The sequence below is a fragment of the Natrix helvetica genome (assembly GCF_964273705.1).
Source record: "Natrix helvetica genome assembly, chromosome: 3".
Lineage (NCBI taxonomy): Eukaryota > Metazoa > Chordata > Lepidosauria > Squamata > Natricidae > Natrix > Natrix helvetica.
In genome coordinates, this window is record NC_138549.1 from 59,006,379 (window position 1) to 59,022,809 (window position 16,431).

General features: G+C 44.2%; 1 protein-coding gene across 2 annotated transcripts in view; it reads right to left on the reverse strand.

The window, feature by feature from the left end:
- SUCO (SUN domain containing ossification factor) overlaps positions 1-16,431 on the reverse strand; it is a 261,352-nt gene that overhangs the window by 231,945 nt on the left and 12,976 nt on the right. For both annotated transcript variants that reach the window (XM_081947135.1, XM_081947134.1), the window contains exons 2-4: positions 6,212-6,320; positions 4,818-4,922; positions 2,134-2,273 (exon numbers count right to left, since the gene is read on the reverse strand). In XM_081947135.1, coding sequence (XP_081803261.1) covers positions 2,134-2,273; positions 4,818-4,922; positions 6,212-6,320 — 354 coding nt within the window. The remainder of the gene's footprint in view (positions 1-2,133; positions 2,274-4,817; positions 4,923-6,211; positions 6,321-16,431) is intronic.

Consider the following 16,431-nt stretch of genomic DNA (forward strand, 5'->3'; position numbering starts at 1 on the left):
CTGGTTCTTTTAAAAGTTAAAAAAATATATAAAAGTAGGAAATTTTATTTCAATATATATTTAAAGAAAGAAAAAAATAATTTAAAATGTTGGTAGTTCATTTAAGGATGTGGAAGATTTTGTAAGTTGCAACACAGATACTCCTTGACTTACAACAGTTCATTTACTGTTCCATTACAATGGCTCTGAAAAAAGGGACTTATGACCAATTTTCACACAACTGTGCAACATCCCTGTGGTCACATGATCAAAATTCAGATGCTTGGAAACTCGTTCATATTTATGATGGCTGCAGTGTCTTGGGGTCATGTGATCAGCTTTTGTGACCTTCTGACAAGCAAAGTAAATAGGGAATCCAGATTCACTTAACAATTGTATTACTTAACAAATGCAATGACTCACTTAATAACTGTGGCAAAAAGTCATAAAATGGGGCAAACTCATTTAGCAAATGTTTCACTTAGCAACATAAACCTTGGGCTCAACTGTGGTCATAACTCAAGGATTACCTGTAGTTCATTTAAAGTTTTAAAATGTAAAAGTTTTAAAGTTTAAAAAATTGAAATTTGAAAATCTCTCTTTTTTGTTGATGGAGGTATTGTTTCTATCTTCTCTGTTCTAATAATTAACCCTATTTTTTAATCCTTTTTTCTGCCTTTTGTGCTCATTTTTCTATCTTGCTATTTATTTAACTTACTATTATGTTAGCTAGTTTTATTTATCCTTTTCTTCCCTATATTTTTTTACATTTTAGAGTTCCAATTCCTCCCTACCTTATTATTTATTTAAAATTTGCCTTATTTATTTAATTGATCTTTATTAATCCTGTTCTTCTTTGATTTCTAATGTTCCACTCTTATATTATTTGCATATTTATTTGTCTTTTATTTTCTGTTTTTTTGTCCTGTATTTATTTTTATTCTCTACTGGGGTCTTTCCTCTCTGCCTATTGGGATCTCAGGCTTAATTTGTTGCTTTCATTTCTGTCTTTTGCTATTTCAGCCGCTTGCCATTTTCTCCACCAGCTCCATTCAGTCTTTCGGTACTCGGGTCTTTTTGGCCTCAACTCTGCTCTGGTCAGTTCCTCTCGTCCTGCCGTTCAGCTCTTTGGTTAGTTCAGCTCTGCTGTCTGGTCTGGTCTGCTCAGCCTGCCATTCAGCTTTAGAGAACAGAGCATTCTAACTCAATGTTCCAATACTGCTGTGCTACCCATCTCTGCTGCTGCAAGTTTCCCCTTCACCTATTCTGCCACCATCAATTTCTCACAGCCACCAGTTCCCTTTAGTTGTGGGCTACAGATCGTACTCCCAGAGCGACATCCATCCTCCGTGCTTTGAAAAAAATACCCAGGCGGTGGGCGGTGCCAGCAGCAGAGGTGCCCTTCACGCAAGCGGGGAGCGGAAAAGCCACTGTGCAACCCCCCTCTCCAACCATGCAGAGCCCCATTCACTCACCAAGGGGCATTCAAAGGTACCGAGCCACGGGAGGCGGAGGGTGGCGAACAGGCCCTCGCGTTGCTTGGTGCCTTCCGGGTATGCTAGGTCGGTCAGCGGTGCTGTACCCAGCTGGAAAGGGGGGTTGCCGGGCGGCTGCTCACGAGCTTGGTCACCTCATGGCTGCTATGTTGCTGCTGTGACAGTGCAACACAGCCATTCGACCCTGTGGCTGTGCCCGGCTCTTCGAGAGCCCGCTCGCAAGAGAGCAACTGCCCAGCAACCCCTCTTCAGCTGGGCACAGCGCCGCTGACCGACCTAGCGGTACCACGAAAGCACCAAGCAATGCGAGCGCCTTTGCCCCCACCTCGTTCCCGCAGTTTGGCGCCTTTGGGATACCGCTAGATCTGCCTGGCCGGAGGGGGGAGATTGTCCAGGGGGTTTATTTTCGGGGGTGGGCTTATATTTTTGCCCACGCGAAAAATGTGGCAAGGCTTTAGTTTCAGGACAGGTAGTATTTTCGGGGAAACATGGTAGTATAGTATAGTATAACAGATATCATATCATATCATATTTCAATAAGAAAGAGAATAGGATAAAACATACAGAAGCTGCTTACTCATACAACTAAGCCATGTTGATAAAATATACAAAGCAAATTTAAAATAGTAAATATCAAAATGAGAAAACAAATATTTACCTGGAGTCTGAGGAGATCTCAGAGGTAGGTATGCTGAAAATATTTTCAGGAATATTATTTATGATAAAAGAAACTTCATTTGAATTAATTGAAGTCTGTTCTTGAATTTCAGATTTCTTTAAGTCTCCCTTTTCCATGTTCTGTTCAAAAAAGCACAACAAATTTTAACATTAATTCTAGCAACTCCAGAACTTACATTTTATTACTCAAAACAAAGGAAGGTAAAGTCAACAGTTTTAGTAATAGAGTAAATTAAAGGATTTTAAAGAGGAAGGGAACAGAAAAAACAAATACTGAGATTTTGAAGCTATTATTAAAATTATTTATTTATGTAACACATGGCATTCAATTTATATCCCAACTTTCTACCAAAGGAAACTAACCAAGCTAAATATTCTAGATGCTAATTCAGGATGATTTTCTGCTTCAAACTAAACTGTAATTAACCTAACAAATTTAAATGTTCTGTTCAGGTAGTCAGTTTTTTTTAATGTAGTCATGGGACTGTACATGTTTTTAAACACAAGCACTCATTAAATCCTTTTTTTTCTGATATTATCTTTTCTGTTTTTTCCACAATTGTTTTATTGCTGGCAATTGTGCATAGTTACTGATCCTGGAATATTTTTTATGAAGGGTGAGTTACATCTCGAAATAAATACAGTTAGCATATCCACTAGATCTATATGCAGATTAGGGTTTTATAGTAGATTTGCTTAGGACTAAGGTATTAAAAATTGTACAATATTTTGGCTTTTTATCCAACAGAGCATATTATGATACAGATACTCTTTGACTTATGACCCACTATTGGGACCCGAATTTTCATTCCTAAGCAAGGCAATTAGTATCATATATAACCTTTATGAATGGTTAACATTGATTTTACTTGTAACAATTATTTGTAACTGCTCAGCATTAAGTGCTGTACCTTTGAGGTAGTAATGGAATTGAATACTTTATTGGCCAAGTATAAATGGACACACAAGAAATTTGTCTCTGGTGCATAAACTGATCATCAAATACCAAAAGGAGAAAATAGTAGAAAAGATGAGAAGGATAATAATAATACGACCATACTACATGGGTAAGTATCCTTGGACACAATACAGTATTGTGGTAATTATATGTTTGGCAGAGTGATGAAATGAGGGCTTAGTTGTTTTGGCATGCAATGCTCTATAGTAGTGTCCTGAGGGGAGAAGTTGAAACAGTTTATGTCCAGGTCCAGTTTATGTCCAGGTCTGTAGATATTTTCTCAGCCCACTTTATGACCTGTGCAGTAGCCAGCTCCTCAGTAGAACGCAGGCTGGTTCCAATTATTTTTTCTGCAATCCTAACTATCCATTGAAGTCTGTACTTGTTCTGTTTGGCTGCTGTACCAAATCAGAAAGTTATAGAAATATAAATGACAGACTCAATAATTCCTCTGTATGGCAGTCTGAGCTTTCTGAGTTGGTGCAAGACGAACATTCTTTGTTGTGCCTTTTTAATGCCTGTTCTAATGTTAGGTGTCCTTTTCAAATCCTGGAAATTACAGAACCCAGAAACCTGAAGATCTCTACTATTGATAGTGTTGTATAATATTATAAAGGGTGGTAGAATAGGAGGGCTCCTCCTAAAATCCACTTTCATTTCTACAGTTTTAAGTGTATTCAGCTCCAGACTGCTCTGGCTTTGTCATGCAACCAGTTGTTCAACCTCCCATCTGTATACATACATCATTTTAAATGAGACCAATGACTATTGTATCATCTGCAAACCTCAGCATTTTAACTGAGGGATCCTTTGAGATACAGCCACCGGTGTAGAGAGAGAAGAGAAATGGAGAGAGCAGAGCACATAGCCCTGGCTAACTGAATTGGTATTTGATCTGATTTTACCTACTTTCACCTGTTGCTTTCTATCTATCAGAAAGCTTATAATCCATCTACAAGTAAGGATATGCACAGCTACTGAGTCAGTTTAGAGTGTGACCAAGGCACCTAACGTCAGCAGTTCCATCAATCTTTGGTTATCATTATAATGCGAGGATCACCCAAGCCAAGCAAGGACCTCACATGAGCAATTTCCTGACTGACTTTACTTGTGGGAAGCCTGCAGCGAAGATCTCAAATCATGATATGACTGAACATGCTGCAGCAGTCAGAAATCTGGGCCAGTTGCCAAGTGCCGGGATCACGATCACATCTGTGAGGATGCCGTAATGGCTGTAATTGAGGATCAATTGTAAGTATCATTTCTTCAGTACCAATTTTTTGGTATTTAAGTACAACAACAATAAAGTACAATGACAATAATGATTATACTTATACCATTGCAAATTCAGTCACTGAAGAGAGTGATTGCTAAATGAGGATCAGCTGTCATAAGCTAATGCTAAAAATTCTGGATCAATTTTAAACCCTGGATTTAATACACATTGGAGTCATTTTGTTGTTGTTTTTACAAAGGGTAGGTCATAAATAAATAGACTCCGTACAGTCCATGTTCAGTCACCATTTTGTAATAAATTGAGTTATATAAGTAATATAAAAGGCTGGCTTGGACTCAATTCATCAGCGCCAATTTTGGTCCAGAAGTAATTAAAGCAATATCACACTAATTCAATTCTATTCTGCATTATCAAAACTCACCAAGTACTTGGAAAAATAATTTCTAAGTATACTGGTTAAAAAACGTACCATTTTATGCTTTATAGACTCAGATGAATCATCTTCAGAATAAATACTTGTAGTGGAATCAATATATTGCAAAGGCAGTGTTCCAAGTGATCCATCAGTATCCTCCTAGTTAGAGGACATAAAAACATATTCAACTGAATGCAATTGCCATGTACATAAAAATACCAAATTGGAAATGGAATATATTTAAACTTTTAAAAAGGTTTCTTTTTTTCCTTTACATAATTTACATTTGGGATTCACAATTTAATTGGATATGGATACACATTTTTCTCTAAAGCCCTCTCAAGGCCAACATATCAGTATCAAAGCTAATATTATAATATCGTATCTTAGCTCTTCCTCACTGTTACTACTGATTTACCTGCCCATGGGTATAAAGCATCTGTGACACCAAATGAGGGATCCCTCTAATCTGCACATTAAGTAAACATTTCAAATGGTCAAAACACCCTCCAAATTGTAGCCACACTGCTTATCTATATCAAATTGTGCAATGATGTCTGCTGTGTACTAAACCCTAGGATCAGGATGTGCTAATCAACTGTTCTGCATTTAATCAAATGCCAACATCCTTTTTCTGATTCTACAGATCTTGATCTATAACCAAGCATATACCCTGAATAACCAACTCTTTGATCTTATACCATTAACAGCAAAAGTATTAAAGTTTGTTAGCTATTTTAATTTCATACTGCTCACTTCAGAACTGAACTTGCAATAACTTCATGAGTACAAGATAAAAATAATTGACAACATAAATCCGTACATGGTTTTACTATTACCACTTCTGCAGTTATACACTTCTCTCCAATACAATATAATTTTCCAAAAAAAAATGCAAGAACTTGCATTTTATTCTTTTAAAATTATCAGCTGATTTAAACCAAGCAATAATTTTTGGAATGACTTCATAAAATAAAATGAGTTATGTCAGAAGCAGCATTAGTCTCAGAATATTAGTCTTGCTTCTCTTATTTTAGCCATGTGAGTTTGTGCTTCCTCAAAAAAAAAAAATCAACGATGCTCCAGGAAATGTTCAATATAAAAATACTATTTCCTATTCCCACAGTCAACAAGAAAAACTTGAAAGAGGGAAACCAAGAGCAAAGTTCTTTAGAAAGTTCTTTCATAAAATCCAGCTGAAAATGCATTTCTTTAACATAAATAAACAAATGAATTATAAAACTCTAACTCAGTTTTAGAAAAGTATTTTTTGCTTTTATTTTCCTGCATATATTTATAAATTCCATTAAGGCTATTATTGTTATTCAATTAAAACACTGATATACCAACAAAATTTGTATCTGTTTTTATAGTTTCTTACCAAATGGCTACATTAATTCATTAATAATTTGCACTAAAATAATTCCATATAGCCTATAAATGTTTACCTTCTCTTGGATGTTCTCATCCACATTTGACAAGTGAGTGTTCTCATTTGGTAAATGCAAAGATACAGATACAGGACTCTCTTTACAAAAGACATGCCAGCTGGGAAATCTGTTAAATAAACAAATAAATAATCTAAAATCAAATTGACAGATGCATTCACAAAAAAGATGGCGCTATGATGAAACAAGAACAGTGTATTATCATTGCTAAATAATTTGTTCTCTTTTATCTTCAATTTATATAGTTCTTTTGCTTCAAAAAAAACAAATAAACCCCATTTACCACTATAAATTTTGGGGGAATCAGAATTGCAATTTAACAAAAACAATGTCAACTTTGAACTGAACCTGGCAGCAGCCATTTTTCTGTTCCTCAGTTGCTACACAGTTGGGGGGAGGGGGGGTTGAGGTTGGAATGCCTTATTAAACACAACAGAGTGTTTTCTAGTGAGAACCAATGTCATCTCTACTGGCAACAGTTAAGGTCGGGGAAGGAATACCTGGAGAGCCCGCCTGTTGGCCAACGTGACCTGTGATACTTTGGGAGGGGACTATTTTAATTATACTGACCACAGAAAGATTTAAGTTGGTTTTCCTTTAGAGCTGTGCCGATATGATGTACTCAATAAAGAGAATCTTTGAGGAGTCTCAAGGTGCTTGCATTCATTACTTGGAACAATAACATTAAACCAACTCTTCTAAATCTATCCCGGGGTCCTGAGCCCCAGCTGCCCACCTAACACCAGGAAGATGGAAAAGACTCAGGGAACATCGGAGATGAAGATGGGAAAAGTGACCGCTAATACTAGTGCTGCCCCAGGCGGGACCGCACAGCTGGCAGACCAGACCAGAGAGGTAATCCTTCCACTGGCGACCAGGCCAAAGTTCCATGTGGAAAGGACCAAAAGGCTAGCAACCCGAGGACCTCTATAAAGTGGAGAGGGAGACTTGGTGCAGGGTATGCCAAAGCAAAGTTCCCCCAGAGGTCTCCTCAATCGCTGGCCACCCTTGTCCCAAAATAGAAGGCGAAGAGGACGACAGAGTGTGACAAACACAGGGAATGGAAGCACCTAACCGCCCTTCACAGCCCATCAGAAGAGCAGCTCAGGGGAAAATATCACCAATAGAAACCTGAGGAGTGGAGTCAATGTACCAACCCGGGGTGCCTGTGGTGACAGCGGCTTAGGAGGCTTAGCCGCTTCTAACCCACCAGAGCCCAAGCCTAACCATGGCAGCATGAACAGCCAGCCCATCTCCCCAGCCGGCCAAGGCAGTGAGCCTGAGCCGAAGGGAGAGTCCTCCATGCCAGCAATGAGCAGCGAGTCCAGCACATCTACATCATCCTCCCCCTGGATGGCACAGGGACTCCCTTGGCCTTACTATCTGGGGCCAGACTGGTTCCCCAGGCCATGGGCACCCCCTTCCTCCGCTGCCAGTAGACCCGCCACCAATAAAGGCCATGTTTGATGGGGACCCAGAGAAGTTGGCATTATTCCTTAATCATGTATGGTTTAATCTAGACCCAGTCTACCCATCAGACATGGTGATGGTGATTGCTGTGGCCACCAACCTAGAGGGGTGAGCCATGGAGTAGGTGATGAGGCTCCATGACAAAGACGCACCAGAGCTGTGGAACATCAATGCCTTCGTGGGGGAGCTAACAGACAGCTCTGAAGACGAATCCCAAGACCTGCAGGCCAAAGTAGAAACCCAAGACCTAAAGCAGCGAAGAAGTATGTTCGGGGGTTCCGTAGAGCAGCTGGTAAGCTGAAGCAGACCAACTGCTGGTCTACCATTTCAAGGAAGGCCTGGACCAAGAACTACTACAAGCCTGAATCTAGTGGGAGTCCCTGAGCGGATGCATGATTCATACCAGATGGCCAGAGTGCTAGACCTCGAGCTAAAGCAGTACAAGAAGCACACAGTGCCCAAATCAAAGCCAAAGTGGAGCCAAGAAGGCCGCCCACCATCCCTCCTTCTGCTCCAGCTGCAGGCCCCATCAAGTGTTTCAGCTGCAGCCAGCAGGGCCATCGAACCACTGAGTGCCTGGCACCGGCACCCCAGCTGAAAGCCACATCATTTTTTAAGCCAAAAAAGCGACTGGAGAAGGACTGGGAGAAGTCAAGCTTAGCACGTCAGGCCATAAGAAAACTAAGATGTGACCTGTGACACTTGGGGATGAGATTATTTCCTATTTTAATTATACTGAAACCGCGGGAAAGATTTAGAGTTGGTTTTCCTTTAGAGCTGTGCTGATATGATGTACTCAAAAAAGAGGATCTTTGAGGAGGATTCTAGTTTCAGCATTCTGATTTGCTTGATTTCATTAGTCAGAGCCTTGACAAACAAGTTCAAATCAGACTTTTAGAACCTGATCAACTGTATCCTAAAGCGTATATTATCTGCCATTGTCTCTTTCTACTCTTAGCAACCACATAGATTTTTTTCTATGATCTCCCTATCACGTTCTTTCAAGTCTCCCAATGGTATATTCATTGCCTTTATAACTGAATCCATCTATCTTGCTGCCAGTCTTCTTCTTCCCTTCCTCCTTCGATAGCATTACAGCTTTTTGCAGACAGCTTGGTCTTCACATAATATTTCCAAAGTAGGATAATTTGAGCTTGGTCATTTGTATCGCAAGTGGGAACTCTGAGCTAATTTGATTGATGCATCCATTGGTTTATTTTCTTGGATGTCCACAGTACTCATGGGAGTTTTCTGCAACACCAAATTTCAAAAGTGACAATGTTCTTCCTATCCTGCTTCTTAAATTCCAACTTTTGTTTCCATAAAGGAATTATCAGTTTCAATGATACTAATCTTTGTAGGTATCTGATCTTATCTTTATAAGAAAAAGTTATATAGAACGATGCTTAAAAATCTCTCACACAAGTCTCTCTCTCACAAGTCCTAAAACTAGATAAAGATAACCTAAGTAAACAAATAACTCTAGTTTTCACTCATTTATTCAATTGGGTTGAGAGGGATCCAACAGTGGCTAAGACACTGAGCTTGTCGATCAGAAGGTCGGCACTTCAGCGGTTCAAATCCCTAGGTCTCCTACATGAGCAGGGGGTTGGACTAGATGACCTCCAAGGTCCCTTCCAACTCTGTTACTGTTACTGTTAAAAACCAGTTGGAAGGTCTGAGCAGACAAACTGTTCACAAAACAAAGCAAGTGCAAATAATTGGTGGACAACGGGTGGTCCAAGAGGGGAAAGGGAAAGTTTTCCTATGCTGTTCGCACTTGAAATCGTTAGAACTGACTTTTTCTACTTCTGTACCCATATGAAATCTTCAGTAAACATTTGGTGAAAAAAATGTCCAAGGAGTTTCTTTTGCTGTCTAACTCAGTGGGACAGTTGATAGCAGAAGGAAGAAATCTACCATTGTTTTGGCAAAAACAAATTATGTTTTAGATAGCAAATGAGTATGATTTTGCACATCTGGTTTAAAATTATGCTCAGAAAAACATAGATCAGTATTCTTATCAAATTTATAAAACGTGTATGTTAAATGTCATATGCTCTTGTCCTAAGTCATTATTTTCAATAGTAAAGAAAATGAATGCATGGAAAGAAGATCATGGCCTCCAGCCCTCTCATTTCCTGGCAAATAGATGGGGAAGAAATGGAGCTGGTAACAGATTTTATTTTCCTGGGCTTCAAGTTCACCGCAGATGGGGACCGCAGCCAAGAAACTAAAAGATGGTTGCTCCTGGGGAGGAAAGCTATGGCAAATCTAGACAGCATACTAAAAAGCAGAGACGTCACCCTGCCAACAAAAGTACGTATAGTCAAGGCTACGGTTTTCCCAGTTGCAGTGTATGGCTGTGAAAGTTGGACCATAAAAAAGACTGAAGTGCCAAAGAATGAGGCCTTTGAACTATGGTGCTGGAGAAGACTTCTGGGAGTCCCTTGGAATGCAAGGCGATCAAACCGGTCAGTCCTAGAGGAGATCAACCCTGACAGGTCTTTAGAAGGCGAGATCCTGAAGATGATCCTCAAATACTTTGGCCACCTAATGGAAAGAAGGAGAAGAGCCTAATGCTGGAAAAGATTGAGGGCAAAAGAACGGGATGACAGAGAATGAGGTGGCTGGATGGAGTCACTGAAGAGTAGGCATGAGCTTAAATGGACTCAGAGAATGGTAGAGGACAGGAAGGCCTGGAGGAACGTTGTCAATGTGGTCGTGATAGGTCCAACATGACTTCGCAACTAACAACAACAATTACTTACCACTAGTAGCCTTGCAAAAAAAACCTCTGATTTGAAATTGATTTAATACAGCTAAATTGTAACATTACGTAAAATGGTAAAGTAAAGTGTCACAAACAACATCACTCTGCAAAGTTCTTAAGTTACTATATTCTCCAGAGGATTCAGCACAGTTGTTTCAAGTTTTCCAAGTCATCTCCACATATGTGTACATACATAGCTGCTTTGCTGACAGTCCCAGCACAAGTATTGTCTTTGAATGCATGTACAGGTAATCCCCGGATTACAAGTGTTCCCTTAGGACCATGATAGCGAATCTATGGCACATGTGCCAGTTGGCACGCAGGGCCCTCTCTGCAGACGTGCAAGCAGTCACCCCAGCTCAACTCCACCGCACATGCGCACACGCCTCCCGCCAGCCAACAGATTTTTGAGTCTCTGCTGCACCAATGTTCCCTCTAAGGTGTGCGGCTGCGCACATGGCAAGAAAACACCGCGCAGCAGTTTTCAACTGCTGCGCAGTGATTTCTACTGCCACAGGCTCCGGAAGCTGGGGAGGTCCTTTGCAGGCGGCTAGAACTGGCCACCCACAAAGGACCTCCCCGGACTTGTTTTGATGAGCACGGGGCGACTGACAGTAGTTGTGAAGCCCCAAAGCCCCCCGCCGCCACCGGAATAACTGCTGCCACCTCCTCCTCCTCTAACAGCACTGCCAGATTTGCCGCCCGGCCCTGCGGCTGGGGTGAAGCCGCCAAAGCTCCAGCCGGCATCCCCACGCGTGGCAGCGGCGCCTCCCCTTCCGCTCGGAGCACCTGAGCTGAGCCCCGCGTCACCCCTGCCCCCTCCTCCTCCGCCGTGCTTTTGAGGAGCCATGGGGCTGCTGGACCCAGTAGGAAGGCGGCAGGGGGGGAGCAGGGGAAAAAAAAGGCCTCATGGCTCCTCAAAAGCACGGTGGAGGAGGAGGGGGCAGGGGTAACGCGGGGCTGAGCTCAGGTGCTCCGAGAGGAGGGGGAGGTGCCGCTGCCACGGGTGGGGGCGCCAGCTGTGGTGGTGCTGTTGGAGGAGGAGGTGGTGGCAGCAATTATTCTGGTGGCGGCGGGGGGCTTAGGGGCTTCACAACTACCGTCAGTCTCCCCGTGCTCATCAAAACAAGTCCGGGGGGGTCCTTTGCGGGCGGACAGTTCTAGCTGCCTGCAAAGGACCTCCCCAGCTTCCGGAGCCTGTGGCAGTAGAAATCACTGTGCGGCAGTTGAAATCACTGCGCGGCTCATCAGCATCTTCAGCGGCAGCCCTGCCCATGATGAAGAAACCAAAGATGGAGCAGATCCCTGCAGATGACGTCGCTGCAACATGACTGGAGAAGGAATTCTGGGAGTTGTAGTCCACAAGACTTTAAACTGTCAGGTTTGAAGACCCCTGCGTTTTTTTCTAAAAGGTATGGGGGAGTCATGTGTGCATGTGTAGGAGGCAGGGGGAGTGCCAGGGAGTCGCATGTGCTCATGCGCATGGCAGCGGGGCACATGGGGGTGCCATTGCATTGCATTATGGGTGTGGGCATGTGAAAGCTTTCAGCACGCAACAAAAAAAGGTTAGCCATCACTGCCTTAGGAATGTCTGAAGTTATGCGATAAGCGCCCCCCCTAGTGTTTACAAACAAGTCCTGAAATTATGAATGTTACAACACCACAGCAGTTGTTCGCCCTTACGAATGGAGGCAACATTCGCCCTCCTATTCACACACACCCAGCCAGGTCTCCACAGGCACATGTGGAGACTCACTTACCTTGCAAATATCTCCTCTCTGTCACAGGGCCATGCACAAACCTCCGGGCCTCCTTTTTCACCGCCAAACTGCTTGAGGAAGGCTTTGGTGACAAAAGGAGGGAGCAGCAAAGGAATAGGCTGGAGAGGAGACAGATCTTCATCAAGTAAATGACCTGGCGCAGCAGGATGTGTGGGGGGAACAATTATGGGGATTCCAGGAGATGGAGAATGAGGTATCTGTGGGTTGGGGGAGGCCTTGGGTGGTCTGAAGAAGATGGCCTATTTCATCACTAGGTCCCCCCATGGGCTTCCCCACCCCAAAATACCTCACATGCACTTAACAAGCCGTGCATTCAATTAGCAAATGTGTGGCGAAAGAAAGGAGTGATCGTGAATGGAATAGGCAGGCTCCATTACATTTGTAACTTGAGGACTACCTGTTCAGAGAACATGAGGAAATACTCAAAACAATTGCGTTCAGCTTTCTGTAGATTATGGTTGCCTGAATGCTTTGAGAAGATGCATTTCACTTTTGCCAGTATGTTTTGCAACATAATTCCTTAAATGCTTTGTATAGCCCTAGCTATAGGGCTATGCAAAGCCAGGCAGCTAAGTACATTTTGGGGCTCTATTAATAGTTGTAATCTGCATCCAATTCTGCATGCTGCAGTTTAAAATACTGTTGACAAATTCTTAAAATAGTAAAAATAGAGAATTGGTTCTTTGTTAAAAAACTAAGATGACAAAATTTGAAAGAAGCTAGCTGTCTTAACCAGGCAAAAAAAGATGGGGGGGGGGAGAATAACAGCAGTTATTATGTATTAGACCTAATTATGTATTAGACTTAGATCATTCTTCTAACTTCATCTGACGTTTAGGAGAAATTGCACAGCTTCTTAATAAAAATACCAGTTGCTGGATTTGGAAGTCCTTGCTTACCAACCACAACTGGGACTGGCTACTCCATCACTAAGCATTATTGCTGCTAAGTGAAAAATCATGTGATGGTACCAGATTTACGTAACTTGGGCTTCCATTGTTAAACCACTGCAGTTGTTAAGGCATCATATGACCATAAGTTACAGTTCCACTTCTGTGTTCACCATTAATTCTGCTTTTTGGAAAGTCAGTTGGGAAGTGTGTAAATGATGATCATGTGACTGTGGGATGCTGCAACAACTGTAAATGTAAGGTAACAAAACTGTTTTTTCCAGTTGGTATAACTTTGAACAGACGCTAAACAAGGCAGTTAGTAAACACGGACTACCTGTAATCTTCTTTATGAAGTAGAGTATTGTATTAGATGTTGACATATAGGTTAATAAAACATCAAGAAATTGTTTGTGACTAGTAATATAGTGCAAAGTTCTCTGAATAATTCCAAACAGTCTTTTTTGATTCTTTGATTCCTGATGGCAATAGCAGACATTTCTTTGAAAATATATATTTTGCACACTAACTGCAATGGGTATCATTTTTATTGGTTAGAAAGAACGTTGGTCTTACCTGAACGTTTTTTTCTGGAGAGTGGAGGGAGGGGTCACTGAAGGGTTATTACAGCCTGATTGGTCCATTTGACTGAGAGAAAACTTCTTAGCCTTCGGCTTCTCCCGTTGGCTCCCAGTTTCCGCGATGTCACGGTCAGCGTCTGTATGATGTAAGAAGACAAGGGAAAGCCGCCCAGGGCCACCCGATCCTGCCCCTCCCAGACCCTGTCTATCTACCTAGGGCGGGAAAGTGACCCCTCCCTCCACTCTCCAGAAAAAAACGTTCAGGTAAGACCAACGTTTTTTTTCCAGTAGAGTGGAGGGAGGGGTCACTGAAGGGACATACCCACGCTACGTCCCAGGGAGGGAAGACTGGGTCCCAGGGGGAGGATCGGCCGCCACCCGCTGGAGAATCCTCCGCCCAAAGGACGCCTCAGCCGAGGCATAAGTGTCCAGGCGGTAGTGTCTTATGAAGGGAGTAGGGGAGGCCCAGGTGGCCACGCGACAGATGTCCTCGAAGGGCGGCCTTGTGGCCCAGGCCGCTGAGGAGGCTGCACTACGAGTGGAGTGAGCTGTAATCCCCGAAGGGGGGGATTTTCCCAAGGCTCCGTAAGCCTCAACAATGGCTAACCTGATCCACCTCCCAATAGTTGAAGACGAGACCTTTTTCCCTAGGGAACTCGGATGGAACGAGACAAACAGCGCCTCTGTCCTACGAATGCCCTCCGTCCGTCTCAGATAAATACGGAGGGCCCTGCGTACATCCAGTCGATGCCACGCCTGTTCTCTCTCCCTTGTTGGATTGGGGCAAAAATTTGGTAGGACAATTTCCTGGGCCCTATGAAACAGAGCGTTAACCTTCGGGATGAACGAAGGATCCAAACGCAGGACCACCCTGTCCTGGTGAATCATGCAAAGGTCACTTCGAACAGAAAGGGCCCCCAATTCAGAAATACGCCTGGCCGATGTAATGGCCACTAAAAATACTACCTTAAGTGAGAGGAGACGCATGTGGACCGACCTGAGCAGCTCAAAGGGAGAACCCGTCAGTGCCTTCAGGACGAGGGTAAGATCCCAGGTAGGGAACCTATGAACGGGGGGCGGACGAATGTTGGCCGCCCCTTTAAGGAACCTCTTCACCAATGGAGAGCGCGAGAGGGTAGAGGAGCCCTCTCCTCCCAATATAGTCGACAGGGCCGCTACCTGTCGCCTGAGTGTATTATGGGACAACCCGTCCTCTAGCCCTTTTTGGAGAAACTCTAACACGTCTGGAACCGTGGCCCTAGCTGGATCCACCCCCCTGGGGCTACACCACTTCGCGAAAGCCGTCCAGGTGGCGTTATAGATTCTAATTGTGGACGGTCTCCTAGCTGCCTCCAAGGTGGCTATGACCCCTGACGACAACTTCCTCCCCTTCAGTAATCCCCTCTCAAGAGCCACGCGGTCAGATGCAGCCACTGTGGCTCTGGGTGAAGTAAGACCCCCTGACACAGGACGACCTCCTCTGGCGGAATCCTCCAGGGGTCTGTGACCGAGAGCTGGACCAGGTCTGCGAACCATGGTCTCCTCGGCCAATATGGGGCTAATAGAATGACGTGAGCCCTCTCTGCGACCACCTTCCGAATGGTTCTGGGAATGAGGGGAAGGGGGGGAAAGGCGTAGAGGAGACCCGGAGGCCACCGGGCTCTGAGAGCATCCGCTCCTTCTGCTGCTGGAGTCTTGAATCTGGTGAAAAATCTCGGCAGTTGTGCATTGCCGGGGGAGGCAAACAGGTCTACAAGGGGGTTGCCGAATCTGAGGCAAATCTTCCGAAACAACTCTGGGACCAGCTGCCACTCGCCGTTGTCCAGAGTCGCCCGGCTCAACCAGTCTGCCTGGTGGTTGGATTCCCCCGATATATGTTCCGCCGCAATTGAGGCCAAGTGTCTCTCCGCCCATAGGCCTAATGTCTGTGCCTCCCGCCACAGGGCTCGGGAGTGAGTCCCCCCTTGACGGTTGACATGAGCTTTCGTCGCTACATTGTCCGTAAGCAGGAGGACGTGTTGCCCCTGCAGCTGGCGGTGGAAAGTCCGGAGGGCCAGTCTCGCGGCCTTGAGCTCGAGCCAATTTATATTGTGTCTGAGGTCCGAGGCAGTCCAACGTCCCTGGGCCATGTCGGACCCCATCACGGCCCCCCAGCCGTAAAGGCTCGCGTCCGTCGTGGCTTGTACTCTCTCTGGCTCCCAAATTGAGGCCCCCTGTCGCAATGCCGGGGACATCCACCACTTGAGCGAACATCTCACTTCCGGCGTTAAGCGAAGCGGTCGCAGAGAGTTGCTCAACATTCTCCTTTGGGCTGGTATCAAGGCCCACTGGAGGGGACGCAGATGTAGACGGGCCCAGGGAACTATCCCTATACAGGATACCATCTTCCCCAGGAGTCGGGATAAGGTCAGGGTGGAAACGGACCTTTTTGTCCTGATGGACGTGATCAATTGTCTCAGACTGGTCAGACGGTCTGGGGATAGGCGAACCCTCCCTGACTCGGAATCGATTACTGTCCCTAGATGCAGAATCTGTCTGGATGGGGATAGGTGACTCTTGGGAAAGTTTACTGAGAATCCTAGTGTCTGGAGCCATTGGATGGTCAGCTGGAGGTCTGCTTTGGCTCTGGGAAGGGACCCTGCCTGCACCAGGACGTCATCCAAGTAGCACTGGAGCCTCACCGGAATGGATCTCAGGTAAGCCGCCAGTGCCGCCAGGACCTTGG